Source organism: Manis pentadactyla, chromosome 1 (assembly GCF_030020395.1).
Source record: "Manis pentadactyla isolate mManPen7 chromosome 1, mManPen7.hap1, whole genome shotgun sequence".
Lineage (NCBI taxonomy): Eukaryota > Metazoa > Chordata > Mammalia > Pholidota > Manidae > Manis > Manis pentadactyla.
The window spans coordinates 17,598,869-17,615,122 of record NC_080019.1 but is presented as its reverse complement, the minus strand read 5'-3'; the positions used below and the strand labels follow the sequence as shown (position 1 = coordinate 17,615,122).

At 37.3% G+C, this 16,254-nt stretch overlaps 1 protein-coding gene across 2 annotated transcripts in view; it reads left to right on the top strand.

Annotated features, from left to right (window-relative positions):
- The first annotated feature begins 500 nt into the window (after positions 1-500).
- The window catches only part of OTUD4 (OTU deubiquitinase 4), a 39,040-nt gene continuing 23,286 nt past the window's right edge, over positions 501-16,254 (top strand). For both annotated transcript variants that reach the window (XM_036888945.2, XM_036888942.2), the window contains exons 1-7: positions 501-789; positions 4,833-4,916; positions 7,357-7,407; positions 12,490-12,536; positions 13,175-13,247; positions 14,358-14,439; positions 15,901-16,033. In XM_036888945.2, coding sequence (XP_036744840.2) covers positions 631-789; positions 4,833-4,916; positions 7,357-7,407; positions 12,490-12,536; positions 13,175-13,247; positions 14,358-14,439; positions 15,901-16,033 — 629 coding nt within the window. In that variant the 5' untranslated portion in view covers positions 501-630. The remainder of the gene's footprint in view (positions 790-4,832; positions 4,917-7,356; positions 7,408-12,489; positions 12,537-13,174; positions 13,248-14,357; positions 14,440-15,900; positions 16,034-16,254) is intronic.

The following is a 16,254-nucleotide window of genomic DNA, read 5'->3' as shown; positions in this document are numbered from 1 at the left end:
GAAACTACACCTCCCGCCGTCCTCTCCGCCGTCGAGCCGAAAGCGAAAACAAATTCTGGGCTGCGAGGGTGCTGCCCTCCGCAGGGCGCTGCAGCCCTCTCCCCGCCCCTCCTGCGTCCTCCTGCGAGGTGGGGAAACGAAAGCGGCGTCTTTCTCTTGGGGCTTCATCGGCTCCCAGTGTGAAGAGCGCGCGGGAGAAGCAGGCCTCGCTTCACCTGAGCCGGCCCCGCGCAAGCGAGGCGCGGGGGTTTCCTCGCTTCACACCAGTCGGGTCGAGGAAACTTGTGTGGGCGACGACCCCCGGCCGGGCCTGTTCCTGAGCCGGGCAGCGAGGCCACCGGGAAGTAACTTCTCACTCTTGGGGTTTCTTTTAATTTTCCCCCGCTTCCCCCTTGGCGCGTGGCGCCGCGGGAGGCGGCCGCGTGCGCCCAGCCATGCATTAGGCAGGCCTTCCTTATGCGCGAGGAGAGCGCGGGCCGCCGCTTCGGGCCGCCGCCACCGCCGCTTGCCGCCGCCCGCGGAGCCCGAGCCGGAGCCGCCGCCCGTCCGAGGCCGGGGCGTCGAGGAGCCCGTGGCGCCGCCATGTGGGGCTAACCCGCGCCGCGCCCGGCCTGCAGCAGGACCCACAACATGGAGGCGGCCGTCGGCGCCCCAGACGGCGGGGACCAGGGCGGCACGGGGTGCCGCGAGGACGCGACGTCCATGGACGCCTATCTGCGGAAACTGGGCTTGTATCGGAAACTGGTCGCGAAGGACGGGTCGTGCCTGTTCCGGGCCGTGGCGGAGCAGGTAACGGGGCGAGGAGAGCCTGTGAGGCGAGCGGCGGGGCCGGGTGGGAAGGCGGCGGCGGGCCGCTGTCCGGCCGCGCACGTCCGGGGCTGCGCGTGGCCCCGCTGTCCTCACAGCGGCCCACGGTAGCGCCGGATCGGGACTCTGCCCTGGGTCTGGAAGCTGAAAATCGAAACTTAAAAACCCGTATATTAACTGGGTGGCGTCCCTGCTGTTGAAGAGGTAATGAGGGCAACCTGTGAGGCCTGTTCAGAACTTTTGCAGTTCGTGGATTGCTGGGGACTTGAAATATTCTCCCATTTTCTTCCGCATTCACCGTCTATTCGTATTGTAAGTACAGCGTTCACACCGGTAAACCAAATGTTTAACTAGAGGCGGCGGTGCGCCAGACTTTACTCGTAGAACTTAATTTTTTTTCTCCTACTGGACTTTGGAATATAGGGTAGTCAAGCCCGCCGAGGTCCACTTGAATCAGGAGGGGATAAATGTGCAGTTGGTAAAGCTGGCCTTTTAAACATTCAGAATGTACTAAAAGAGTTGTCTTTGAATAGAGCCCACACTTTATTTTTCTCTGTAAGGCAGTATGTAGGTATAGGAAGAACAATTTACTGTTTTGGTGTGTTGGTAGTAGACAAAGTATATACGGGTGTTCCCTGGGCCTTTCTTGACCCAGTTTTTCCCATTGGATGGTTAGAATCACATTCTAACACAGTTGCTCAGGAGGTGTTTTTGATTTTTGTTTGTAAGAGAGCTTATTCCGTGTTATATAACACTGTGCTGTTGGTAGGTATACAGTAAAAAAAACCCCAAACAAGCTGATCTTATATTGAAAAATAGCTGCTGAAATAAAAGGATAAAAGTTTCGCGTTACTGCCCTGGTGTATATTTCATACATACCTTTCACAGTTTGCTTTTCTGTGGCTTAAGATACACCCCTCTTTTCTCCCCTCCTGTAGAGTTTTTATGTTTCTGTTTTTCTCACCTTTTTTGAAGGCTAATTAGCTTTGAAGTTTTCTGTTTGTGAGTAAATGTTTGACTTAACATCTGTAGACCAGTCTATTCTCATTTTTTTTCAACATCGAAAGTCCAGCCAATGTTTTCACATCCCTGGATAAAATTTTTTTTTTTTTAAAAACCAGGAGTTGATTCAGTTGGTACAAACCTTTGCATTATGTTACAGGCGTTACCATTCAAACATTATAAAGCTCCCCAAATCGAGCTTTTTCAGTTCATTCGATTTCTCTCATTTTTAGAAATTAAGGATGTTCCAGTGTTCTTGTGGGATATGTTCACACACCCACCCCACTCTTTACTATTAGTAGATAAACAGTCTGTTCCATTTGTGAATTTTCTGTATCTCCATCTGTGCTATTTCCTCTGCCTCAGGCTGCCTGCCCCAGCACCTTCAGAAGCAGAGTAAATTTCCTATTTATACGGACTATTAGCTGTAGCAAGAGTGGTAAGTAAGGAGGTAGAAACGAATAGAAATATCTGGAATTGCAAATTACCAGATCCTCCTGTGTCTGATTTCAGTATTACTAGCTGTAGATAATTGGTGAACTTGATTATGCAGTAGCCTCTATTATTGTAGTGGGATCTCTATTTTTAAGTAGAAAGAGCTAGTTAACACTAAGCACTCAACATCAGATAACACTTTTTATTGTTATCTTGTGGTGGGATTTAAGTTAGGTGCAAGAGAATACCACCTCCAATTAAGCCACTCTTAATTTTTTTGTATACTGAGTTCAGAAAGCTTAATACCATAAATTCTGGGGCAGGACACCTCCTGTGCAGATGAGGACTGTGTGTATAGCCTTCACGGCCAAATGCAAAGTATGTGTTTGCGCATGTGTGGGTGAGGGGGTAACACTAACCTCAGGCTGCCCTTTAAAAGTAAGTACACAGTATTTACTTTTTTTGCCAACAATTTCTCCAATAATATCAAAATAATTTATTGTGTCTAACAAAGAGTGAGAATTAGCAATCTAAATGACAGTCTTGGTTGGGGAGAGGAGACTGGAATTAGGAGTAGTCTTTCCCTCCAAATTACTTGATTTAGTTAGGCCCTTCCCTTTTTACACTCTGCAGGAGGCCTGACCTGAATCAGCTCTGTGGCCATGGAGCTAAAAATAGGACACTCTTAGAGGATTTGCTAAAGCAGTGTCTCTCCTTTCCCGGTGCTTATCACTAACTTGTTGAAAGTGAAGACTGGAAAGTCTCCTACTTCCTTATTTTCAAGTATATAATAATTTGCAAATATGTTTCTCATACCATTTGAGTTCTTCCTGAATGTCCTTGAACTTGTGCAGTGCTATACGTTTTAAACAGTTGCCATGTAGCCTTCTCTTGTAGTGCTTGGCTTTGTAAAGCACTAGCCCCCCATTCTTCACTGAGGTTTTTGAGAGTTTTGCTTCTGAGTAAAAGGTTCAGATATCATGTGCAAATAAAATCTTCGTTAAAAGTGGAGAAAAGATGAGATAGTCCTGTCATTGTTTTTAATGGGAAATAAGCTTTCTTCACTTCTGTCTGCCACCTGTTGCTAGGTAGATGTCTTTAAGAACAGCTTCACTTTGCTAATGGTAGGAAAGCCCTATCAGATGTCCGTGTGGTTTACTCAAACTAATAATACCCTGATTCATATAGTCTAGATATGTCTAACATATCTTCTGTGAAAGAAGGTGTTGCTAAACGTTATTTGTTGAATTGGCAAAAAAATTGTGTCGTGGTTATTTTTACATGGGGAGAGCCCTTCCAGTGCAGGATGCTTTTTAATTGTTCCCAAGATAGCATGTAGCTACATCCAGGTTGAAAGCCAGCTAGTATATTGAAAACAAACTCATTGCAAACCTCAGCTAGTGCATCTTCCATGTATCTCAATCAATGTAAAGGGACATACTGGCTGTCAAGAGAGTTGTGCCTTTGGTTCTGTGGGTGTAAATGAGCCTTGACTGTGGAAGACCGGCAATCGGAGCTTTCCTTTTCTCTGCTTACCCTGAACATAAGGTTGAGTCACTCAAAGTTACTTTATATTAATATAAATTCCCAAGGATCCTTTTTAGTAGTTTGAGATGTGGTTATTTTAAATGTCCTAGGGTTTTTTTTTAACTCCCACCTTGACCCTTCAGGGGTATCATGAACACCTTTACTGGAGATACCTAGTAATAGGAAATAATTTTAATCTCCTCTTTTAAGCATGGCAGTTAAAAATATTGGAGGCTAGCCAAAGGATTCCTGATAATTTGAAATCAAAACTTTGGAATTCAGAGACAGAATGCCAGTAAGTTATCCTTTTGTTGAACCAGTTTAACAAAAGAATACAGAGTCTACAAAGTGAGAGAATTTGGATCATCGTTGCAGTGTGACTTATTTTGGGTAGTGCTTTAAAGAAAAGATTTTGGGCAGAAGAGCAAGTTTCAAGGCTATTGTGATGACAACACATAGCAACATGTTTATATCCTATGTGCTGCTTATTTGGATGTTCTTTCAAGATTCGTTTAAGTCTGACAACTGAGGATTTAAGAATACATGGCTTAGTTTTTCTGAAACCACAGTGGACTTAAATTTCTACATCAGGCTAGTAATTCAAAATTACTGGGAAAAAGGAATCTTACGGGCTTAAAGTATCAAAGAGATTTCCTGTTGAAGTTGCCTCTTCTCTTTTCCATCAAGCATAGGATGATGCTAAGCACTGTGTAACAGGGATTCTGTTAGCCCTGCTTTGCGAAGAGCAGACTTAGAGTAGAGGGCTGGCCTAGAAAGTGTCTTAAGTTGACAAAGTTTCCTTAAAGGGAGTAATGTAGTGACCTGAAGGAGAAATGGTAAGAAGCTCTTTATAGAATGACATCTGAATTAAGAAATACTTCTATTTGTATATGTTACATTATTTCTGTGGTTAGAGGAAGAATTGGGAATGTAAAGATCTAGAAATTATGGAAAGGGAAATGGAGACTGATGTCCATTGGTTGTGAGGTTATCGTTTGTGTGAAAGAGTAACTCAAGTCTTCGTTTACCAAAATGCTTAATAGCTTTTTTTTTTTTTTTAGGTATTGCACTCTCAGTCTCGCCATGTTGAAGTCAGAATGGCCTGTATTCACTATCTACGAGAGAACAGAGAGAAATTTGAAGAGGTAGTTTGTAATTTTAAACATGCAATGATGTCTTGACTTGCATTTACATTTCAGCCTTTATAAGTGGTCTGGTGGGAATTGCACAGGCTGGCTCTTACTGTAGGTTATGAAAATAACCCTTATAAAAAAAGAACTGTTTTATTGAATTTAAATCCAGTTATATTCATTTGTGATTTGCTTTTAGGCCATTTTGTGGTGTTCATTTATTCAGACATTTAGACATCTTATTATGACAGATGAGAGACACCGAGCTGTGGAGAATGGAAGGATAACTTGGGCAGGATCCTTACATATTAAGAGTGTGCTTTGTCTGACATGGTCAAGGAATTGGGTGTTGTGGCTAATAGTTTTCTGTGATTGGTATTCCCCCTATGAATTAAAAAACCTTCAGACCTGGAGTATAAAAAATATGCTGCATATAGCTAATACTGAACCTTTAATTTTATCAGAAGGCACACACTGGTTTTTAATTTTTGAGGTTCATCATCATGAATCACATGTCAGAACACTGTACTTATGTAAATAATGATTAATAGTTAATAAAACATTGTATAACAACTTCTCTAATTTTCTTTGTAGTACATAGTAGGCTGTGAAATAAGATGCCATGGTGGCCTATTTTCATTTTACCTCAAGCCTTATAGGATTTACTCGTTGGTACTATGATCTAGATTATGTCATGACAACTTCCAATGGTATTTTCCCCCATTGAATGTCAAAAGAACATTGACACTTCACCTGTTAAATGTTAGAATTGACTTATTTGCAAATAGATCTTAGTTTGGATATGCTCTTGAGTTGGTATTACTATATTCAAGCGAAGTATTATTACTGGTAATGTTTTCTTCGGTGCCATGTTATGATGGACATGTAATTTATCCCAGGAAGGAGAGTTACCTGCTTGTAGGAGATTCGAGAACTTGTTTCATAAAAAAACAAAACAAAATTGGTAACGTGGAACCTAGATGAGAGAGTATTAGGGTGTGGTGGTAGGTGATAGAGAGGGGGAGGAGAAGTAGCCTTTAAGTATTTGAAGAACTTAAAAGTAAATTAATCACTATTATTGGCCCCAGAGGATAAAACTGTTGACAGTAGTGGAAATTGCTAACATTAGTCGAGTGTTTACTATGTGCCAGTCATTGTTTAAGTGCTTTGCATGTATTTATTTAGCCCTTACATTCTTAGGAGGTATGATCAGAGGTTGAAAGTTCTAAGGGGGAAAGTTTCATTTTCCTTATAATAAGGACCTACTAATAGTTTTTCTTGGGCAGAATTGGAAAAGGCTGTCATGGGAGTTAGGGGTGTTCCTTGTTACTCACATGTAGTCAGGGCCTAGCTGGATACTCTCTGATTAGAAAGGAGAATCTCAGATTGGATGCAGGTTTGTGTCAGAACATCATTTAGGTGTCTTCCAACTTTAAATGATATTGTGGGTTTTTTTTTAAGTCTGTAAATAATCACCTATATTTATTTCACTTATAAATAATCATTTACAGACTCTTCTTTAAGTCTGTAAATACAGAACAGTAGCTTCTGATTGGTGAGTATTTAAAATATGTAGTTATTTTGGGTGGGAACTTAAGATACCTTTTAGGAATTTGACAGTGTATGATTTATAAAAGAAGTAATTTCAATCTTAAAAAGTCCATGGGTGTTTAAAAGATTTTTATAGACTGGGGAGTGTACTTTAATGTCTTTAAGTGTATCACTTTGCAAAACTGGCTGTGACTGTCATTTAAATAATGTTGAATTTGGTGTTTCAGACAAATGTCTTTTAGAGCGTTTCTCAGTTAGTGCGTTCTCTGTGAGAAAAACAAAAACCGTCACATAGCTTGACTAATCTCAGTTTTTATGTTAAACTAACAATGAAGCAAGCTGTATTAGAAAAATCTTGATTCTTCCAAATATCTTTAGCATTATAGTATAACTGACCTTAACAGGCAGTGAATATTCAAATACTCATTTGTATTAATAAACAAGTATTTTTTAGCTAGTGTTTCTTTCTTTCTCTTCTATGCCTTGGCCATTACTAAATTAATCCTAAAGTGCTGCATTTATCATATAATTTCTCTGTTCATAAAGTCACCTGCAGTGACCTTGAATTGCCTTCTCCCTCAGTCTGAAAGTCCTGGCTCAAAAGTCCTCTATAAACAGGTGTCCAGTTGAATTCCTGCTCTGCCAAGTTGCCCAGCTGGCCAGATTGCTCCTGTCTTCCCAGCACAGTGCTCTCACTGCCTCTTGTTACTGCATGATCCCTGTGCCCATCCAGGTCCTGTCTAGGAAACCTTTCTAACGTTTTCTTATTCAGAGTATTTTGTATGTTTATGATCTTTACTTAATGATTTGTGTATATTTTCATAATGAGATTTTTTATGTGTGTATAACTTGATGCATCCAAGGTTTGTATAGCAATGCAGAGGCTAATTTTTTTTTCCTCCAGTTTATAGAAGGGTCATTTGAAGACTATTTAAAACGTTTGGAAAATCCACAGGTATGCAGTAATTTTCTATTTCTGTTTTTTTATGTATTCAAATAATGTATTCAGACTTAATTAAATGTAAGATTAATATTGCAGTGCATGGAGAGGTTACAGTGAATTATCCTGTTTTCTTACAAACATTTCTTAGTTGCTCATTTTATGTAGCATTTAACTGGAGGACAGTTGGAGCTGTGCACAGGATGTTGCTTCACTAAGGACAGAGTCGTGATATCTTTATCTTTGTCATAATGGCATGTGAACGTACATAAAAGACCTAAAATAACATTGGTGATGCTTTTCAGGATGCTGTGTTGGTATGTGTATGGGGCTTGGTGGACAGTGCAAGATTTGATGGTTTCCTTAGGCAATTGAGAAGATAGGCTTTTACAGATGTTCTATTTCTCAAGGTCAGCTTGAGAAGAAGGAGGAAGAGACTATTAAGAGTAAAAGGATAGCACTTCCCCAAGTCCCACTGCTACACTTTCTCAGTCATGTTGGTGTTAAAAATAATAATTCTATTTTTTTTCCTGTTTATAAAACTAGTAGTCTCCCTATAAAAATTCAGATATTACAGAATGCCATGTAGAATGTTCTGTCATTCTCAGAGGATCACTGTTAAGCTTAAGATGACATTAGCAAAGGAAGACACTAAGGAGTAAGAGTAAGGTAGAGATAAAAGGGAATAATAACATAAGAACAGGGTGTTTGGTTAACAGTTGGTGTCTCCATTTGATTTCCCAATATTAATCTGAGTACTTGTGGGCCACGAATTGTCAGGCCCTTGAGGATGCAGAGTTAACTAGGATTTGGTCGTGGTTCTCAGGAGTTGCTCTGTAGGGAAGAGTATCTAATATTTATTACAAGTAAGATAGTATGTGTCCTAAGAAGTATATATATGGAATTATAGATATTCAGTTTTATTTCTAGCTGGGTTGGCAAAGATAGAGTGAGTTGGCATTTGAAGTCTGAATAGATTCTGATGAAGAAATGCCTGGGGTGAAGGGTTAGTTCCTGATAGTGAAAAAATTGTGATCAAGGCAGATTTAGAAGGCAGTTCAGTTTGTGTGGAGCATGGAGCAAGCGAAGGAAGTAGTGAGAAAAAAGTCAGAGGGCAGACTGTGGACCGGGTCATGGGAGAGCCACCAGTGCTAGGGTCAGTAGTTTGGAGCTTATGCTTTAAGGTAGCATTTCTCAAGGTGTGACTACAGAACATCTGTATTAATAGTACCAGAGGTGATTGTAAAAATGCAGATTTTTACAATACTGGAATACTGGCCTATATTCCAGACCTGAATTAATGTCTGTGTATTTGGGGCCTGGAAATATGGCATTGGGAAGCCTTTCAACTTTTCTCAAGCAAGAAGTGCATATTGTTCACACTGTTAACCAAAAAGAGTGCCTGGCATTTTTGTTGACAGTCTGCATGGTTGATCAGAGAACATTATATATAAAGATGGTTGGGAGGCAGGTGAGACAGAGGCAGGAAGACCAGTTGCAATGGTTTAAAAAAAAGAATTGTTTACTACATGGAAAAATGTGCACACTGTATTAAAGTATAAAAAAAGTTTACAAGTATAGTATTATACCAATAGTTTTGGAGACAAATAGCCTCTGAAGGCCTTTCTGCTAAATCCACTCCTGAGTACATTTTTATTTAAATGATGTCAGGATTGAGGTTTTCCCACATACCATGGTCACAAATTCATTTCTTGAAGTTTATATTTTTTCATCTTAGTTTTAAGCATCTTTGAAGGCAAGGATTGTGTATTTTTTGCCTTTGGAACTCCGTTTGTTAGCTTTCAGTTTGGGGTGCCTGCTTGCTCTCTATGCGTTGAATGAATGTTAAGCCCATATAACATTGTATTTAACAGATAGGAAAGATAAACGAGTGTGTTAACAGTCCTTATTTCTAGGTAGTAATGTCACTGGTGATTTTTAACTTCTATGTAGAAAATAAAAGACTTAATAATTTTTTAATTCAAACAACCCCCTCAATGTTATTTTACCAATACTCCTTGTGAAGCAGTTCTGGCTATCAGACTGTGAGGCTCTGAGAAAGGATAGACGTAATGGGAGTGGAGAGAACTGTACAGAGGGAGAATTGAGGTGGTGTGAACTGAACTGACTGACTGGAGGTCTGCGGGAGAGAATGGAGGGAAAGTTGCTATGGACTCCTTCCCAGGGCGCTGCTGACTGGCCAGTTGTTTTTATTGTTAACAACACCTCCCTCTTGTCTCATCAAACCTGTTCTCCAGATGTTTTAGACACCTTCCAAACAGTTGTTCTTTTTTATAGCAACAAATATTTATGTTTTCATTCATTTCTTTTTCTCCCTACTTATATGGGATGTATGAAACAGAGAAATACAGCTGATGGATAAACTCCATTACTTCATCCACTTCTCAGAGAAGGTGTCTTTATCCTTTTACCTAAAATACCAGTGTAGCATTTTGAAAAATGTTTTAAACTTTGTGCAATTATATATTTTTATCAGTTTTACTGAAGTAAAATAGACATACAATAAAATTCACTACTTTTAAGTGTGTAATGTGATGAGATTTGACAGATGTGTAGAGTTGTGTAACCACCACCACAAATATGTAGGACACTTCCATTGCTCCCAAAAGTTTTTGCCCTTTTTACGGTTAAGTCCCTTTCTCCACCCTTTGGTTCTTGTCAACCACTGGTATGCTTTCTGAGTTGTGCCTCTTCTAGATGCATATAAACGGAACGGTGTAGCTTGTAGTCTTAAGTTCTGGTTTATTATTCAGTTAGTACAATCGAAATATTTTAAGATTCATCAATGTCGTGTGTATCGGTAGTTTGTTCCTTCTTAGCTGACTGCTTGTTTGTTGTAAGGATGTACTACAGTTTATCCATTTACCAGTTGGGTATTTGGGTTCTTTCCAGTTTTGGACTGTTATGATTAAAGCTGCTAAGAATATTTGCTTATAAATAAGTCTTTTCTTTTGGATTAATGCAGGGTCTTATGGTAAATGTGTGTTTAACATAATGAAGTTGCCAAACTGTTTTCCAAAGTGGCTATGCTATTTTGCTTTCTCAATAGCAGTATATGAGAATTCCAGTTGCTCTACATCTTTATCAGCACTCGGTACTGTCAGACTTTTAAATTGTAGCAGTCTTAGTGGTTGTGTAGTAGAGTTGGTATCTAGTGGTGATTTTAACTGCATTTCTCTAATAAAGTCAAGCATCTTTCATGTGCTTATTTGCCATTCATATATCTTCATTAGTGAAATGTCTGTTCATAGATTCTGCCCATTTTTTATTACGTTGGTTGTTTTGAATTATGGATTCTTTATATTAGATATAAGTTCTGTATTAGATATATAGTTTGCAAATATTTTCTTCCAATTTGTATCTTGTCTTTTCATTTCTTAATAGTTTCTAATGAGGAAGAAAAGTTTGCTTTTGATGCCTATTTAAGAACATTTAAGAAAATAGGATAGTTCATTAGTTAAAATAGATTTTGCAGAATTGCTTTATTCTAACCCGCAATAAGGAAATAATATCAAATATCAAAAAAGTGCCCAGTAACAAATTTTAAAGCCTTAAGGTGGAAGACGGTGTTAGAACTAGATTTTTTTTTTATAATTTAAAATTGACCCTGGTTATAGAAGACAAGATTAAGATAGCCATTATTTACTTAACTAGATTACAACTAGATTTATTCTGAAGATTAAATACTTATAAAATGGTACATAATTTAAGAAGTAGTATTTTCTTGACACCACCAGTAGAATAATTTTTAAAGTGATGTAACATATTTTGCATAAAGAAGGTGCAGCTTGTGTTTGTGATCTCTGCTGACTGGTTTCAGTGAAGGATTTAATCTGCACTAGAAGGTGTTGCTTGTAGCACTTTATGAGAAGCCATGATTATTAGGCAGAGGCCTATTTTAAGATATCTATTTTAATATATGACACCCATTTTCATTTTGAAAACCAGGGCCAACTTTTAACTATTGAAGTGAAAAATCTCTGGGGAAAAGATGCTTTGTGTGTGGTCAAAACATTGCTTAAAATCTTTTCCTTATCTCAAATTTCTTTTGAGGAAAAAGTGACAGTATTCACTTAACCAATGGCTTATTATTTTAGTGACTTCTGGTGTTAAGTGTTTACTAGTTTCACTAGTATAGGTACATTCTCTTCTCATGGTGTAAAAGATTTAACGGAGAGTGAAGAGTGAAAACTCCTTCATTTTCTCTCATCTTGAATTCCCTTTCTGATACCAATTTAGGATGTATCCTTCCAGTCTTCTTTCTGTGCACATATGAATACATATTAAATGTACCTTTCTGTCTGTTTAATACAGTAGGATTATTTTACTATGACTTAACTTTTTATACTTCATAGTCTGAGTGATCTTTCCAAGTCAGTGCGTATGGGTTTACCTCATTCTTTTTAAGGATTGCATGTTGTTCCATACTTAGTATAGATGACCCCAAAATATTTAATTATGCCTTCTCTATTAGTGGAATCTTAGGGCTTAAAAAAAATTTTTTTTTTAGCTTACAAATAGCTATAGTGAACATACTTGTTTATATATACTTGTGGACATATGAAATACATCTTTAGGATAAATTGGTAGAAGTTGAACTTCTGGGTCAAAGAGTATATAGATATTTTAAATTTCGGTATATACTGGTCATTTTTCCTAAAAAGTTTGAAGACTTAAAGTAACTCCTTTAGGACTATAGAATTTCTGTCTCATTTCACAATGGTTTTTGGAACACTGCTTTCTTTGTACCTTCAATCACTCTGAAGATAAGAGACCTTCTGCCCCTTTTCATCCCTTTTGATTCCTGAGTTCTGCTTCCATTTAATATCTAAAAAACATTTTATGGTCATATATCATGCCATTCCACTTCATGACTAATGATTTTTGCAACAGACTTGGGTTGCTTTTTAGTATAATAACCTGCTTTACATAAATGTTTTTATAATATTTGCAGTACTAATAATGAGCTTTTCTAGCTTAGGTGTATTGTATAAAGTTATGTATTAAGGTATTATGTAGAGGTATATTGTAAAAAATGGGAGACGCTTATGTGCCAATTTTTTTCCTTCAATACAGGAATGGGTTGGACAAGTGGAAATAAGTGCCCTTTCTCTTATGTACAGGTAAACACTAATTAAACAAAAATGAAGTCAGTGGGAAATTAGTATAGTTCATTACACTAAAACTTTAAAAATAGCAAAGCAATTTCATGCATTGGTTGTGAAGCATCATTTTTTAAGGTTTTGTTTTTTTTTAGTTTTATCAGTTAGATTTTGACATTTAGATACATCAACTTTTAGAAATCTTAATTCTCAAAATACTTTTGGAAAGGAGTACAGAAATTTTTTGAGGCCTGTAAGCTATATCACTTAACCAGTAGCATTGAATAGCTACTAGAAAGAGCAAAACACCGTTATTACCAATTTTATTATCTTAGCCTGTTAGAGGAACAGGTGAATGCTGTTACTTTCTCTTTCTGATATGTCTTTATAAATTTTATTTTCACAATTTCTGTGTTTTTGAATTATATCTTTTAGAATTATATTTGAAGTTACATATATTTAAAATTTTACTTTCTAAGTAGGTATTTTACAACTTGGTTATTCCATTATTCTCTTTTGCTTACTGCTGTATGTGTAGTGCCTAGAACACTGCTTTGCACACACTAGGCAAATAAATGAATGAATGAAAAAATGCATGATTAAATCTCAAATCATGAAATGTATTCCATAAGAAGTTAATTTCTCAATGTTATTTTCAGGAAAGATTTTATAATTTATCGGGAACCAAACGTTTCTCCTTCACAAGTAACCGAAAATAATTTTCCTGAAAAGGTAAGAATTTTTCTAAGTGTTTCTAAATGATTTAAGTAAAAGAACCACTCAGTTGTTGCCTCTTAAGCTATAATTTTTAAGTGACCCTTAAGCTGTTACATTTAAGTGAATTTTTGGAATATTTCTGGTTTGAAGTTTATGATACTGAGTTTTTTAAAGTTCCTGTTAATTACTGAGTCTTACTAATTTGTATTGATTTTTCCCCACAAATGACTGTGTTAACATCATAACATTTCACTAGAGGAAAAAAAACTGAGATACAAGTGTATATAGATTTCCGAGACCATTTACTGTTTTATATCAGTGTAAACATTAAATAGTAACTTACTAAAGTAGGTTCTGTCATTACATCCAGAAATATTTTGATGATTGTGATGTATTTCCCATTATAGAGATAAATTATTGGTTGAGGTGTTATTATCTAGTTACAAAGCAGAAACAACTGGAAAATTACATGAAGCCTAGAAAGAAAAAATAAAACTGAACTGATTGATTATAAGAGAACTTTGTCTTGACTAGCTATTTTAAAATGATCCAGGCCAAGTTGTAGTGTCTTGTTGTTATGTAAGGGAGAGGGTTGAGTGAATTACTACCTTTGTAAGGATTGGGGGTTTCCAAGGTACTTGGCTTTGGATCTGGCCATTCCAATTACTTGAATTTTTGGAATATGACTTAATGTAAAAAAAATCAGTGTGAATTTTTGCTTGCATAAATAATTGATTATTTAGAGAAATTACTTAAAACTGTAAAGAAGCAGAAAATACTTAACTTTGATTCTGCCTCTCAGAAGTAAACAATAAGTTTCTGGAATGTTTTCTTAGTCTTTTAACTCTCTTGTTTTCTTAAGTAGTTGAAATCATGTTGTTTTCATATATTGTGTGTGTTTTTGATGACCCCATAAGCATTTCCCCAAATAGAACTTTTTGGATTAATTCCTGTGTACACTTCTGCATGTGAATGTATGTAGTTGACCACACTGGAGCTTCATGTTGCTCCTAAAATACTCATTTTCTATTTGGAAGTTTACTAGTAACTCAAAGATACTGGAGATAGACGTTGTGTATGCCATTTATGAAGGGCTAAAAGATACCCTTTATTTTTCCCTTTTAGGTGTTACTGTGTTTTTCAAATGGAAATCATTATGATATTGTCTATCCCATAAAGTATAAAGAGAGCTCTGCTATGTGTCAGTGTAAGTATCACTGTTGAGATTGCATAGGAAATTATATTCCTAAGCTATACAGTCTTAATGCAGACAAGTCAGGGCAAATATACTCTGTTTTGTTGTATAAGATGTTTCTAAGAACCTTAGGTTACCAAAAGTATATAAATACTATAATAAAAAGTTGTTTCAGTTGGGAAAAAAAGGAGCTAGTAATTAGAATTTGACTTGTAAATACAAAGTTATTTCTGCGTGTGTTTTTAAAGCACACAGAAAGTGTAAGCTTGAAAATCTAAATGAGTAAATCAAGCACTTGATTTTATTTCGTTCAGAGCAGGGTTACATAACTTTGACAGTATTGACATTTAGGGCCAGATAATTCTATATTGTGGGGGCTCTTCTGTGACTTGTAGGGTGTTTAGTATTATCTCTGGTGTCTGTGTTTGTAACCTTGTTTCTTCTGTTGTGACAACCAAAAATGCCTCCAGATTCTGCCAAATATTTCCTGGGAGGATGAAATCCCTGCTCCATCCCCAGTTGAAAATTACTGCTCCAGTAGTTCCTTTCTTCCTACCTTTATCTCCTTTGATACATGAATGTTTAGCTGTCTGTATCCTGGGCTGTGTCTCCCTCCTTTCCCAGTTAGTCAAAATGGGGACATTTCAGCTTCGAGAGGGATAGCTCCTGGAGCCTACCTTTCCTGTACTACTGACTGTTTGTGGTTTGGGTGAAATCAGGGTGTGGGAGAAAGGTAGTTCATGAGAAAGAGGTCTCTTAGGGACTCATTTAGAGGGTGAGCACCCATTGGCGAATTCTTAGTGCACTTGTTTTTATCAAGATCACTGTAATAAAACCAAACAAGAGTCCTAAAGTGTCTGTGTGGGGTGTTTCTGAATATTTGGTAATAAATATTTCTGTATTTTCTAGATGCTTTTTTTTAAAGCAGAAGTATTGACTAAATAACGTTTCTTCCTTCAGTGTCTCTGAAAATATATTTTACAATAGTTTCTTTTTAGTCCTTTTGAAAAGTTACCCTCTTTCTTAGCAATTAATGTTTCTTAATGTTTTCCATCCAAGTCTCTTAAGGTTATATGACATCTCATTCTCAGTTTCTTCATCTGTACTATTAGAATAATAATACTTGGTTGTGCACGAACTTTTGAAAGGGTCAGCACAGAGTGTGAAATGTAGCAATTGCTCAGTATGCATGTTTAGCTTGTACTGTAATCACACTTGTTTCACAGTTGTGATACATTTTTGTGTTAACTGTTGGTTTTAAAAATGGCAGTAACGATTTCGAACTAATTAACTGCACAGACAGAAATTCTAGCTGCTCTCTAACTAGGTAAGTTTCTAATTAAATTGTATTACAGACCATAAGCTGTTGCAGGTGTCTAGTAAGGATTTTAGAAGCCTGCTAATAGACAATCTCAGTTTTATGTTGGAGCATAAAATTAGTTAATGTTGCATAACACTTCTTTTTAATTGCAGCTCTCCTTTATGAATTGCTGTATGAGAAGGTATTTAAAACTGATGTTAGTAAAATCTTGATGGAATTAGACACCTCTAAAGGAGCTGATGAAAACAACAGTGAAGTATCAGATTCAGAGGATGACAGTTGCAGGTAAGATGAATTTAAGTCCTAAAATAACTTTGTAAGTGCTGAAGAAGTAGTTCAATAAATGTTTCTGTGTGGAGTTGCCTTACCTGCTGAGGTATTATGGTGTTGCTAAAACAGCAATCTGCAGTAAAGTTTCTTTTTCCCTGCCATTAATTTTATCTGCGTTGTATTGTTGGGCTATTTCTTTTTATGTTTCTGGTTAATAAGGATCTGTTCCTGTGTGA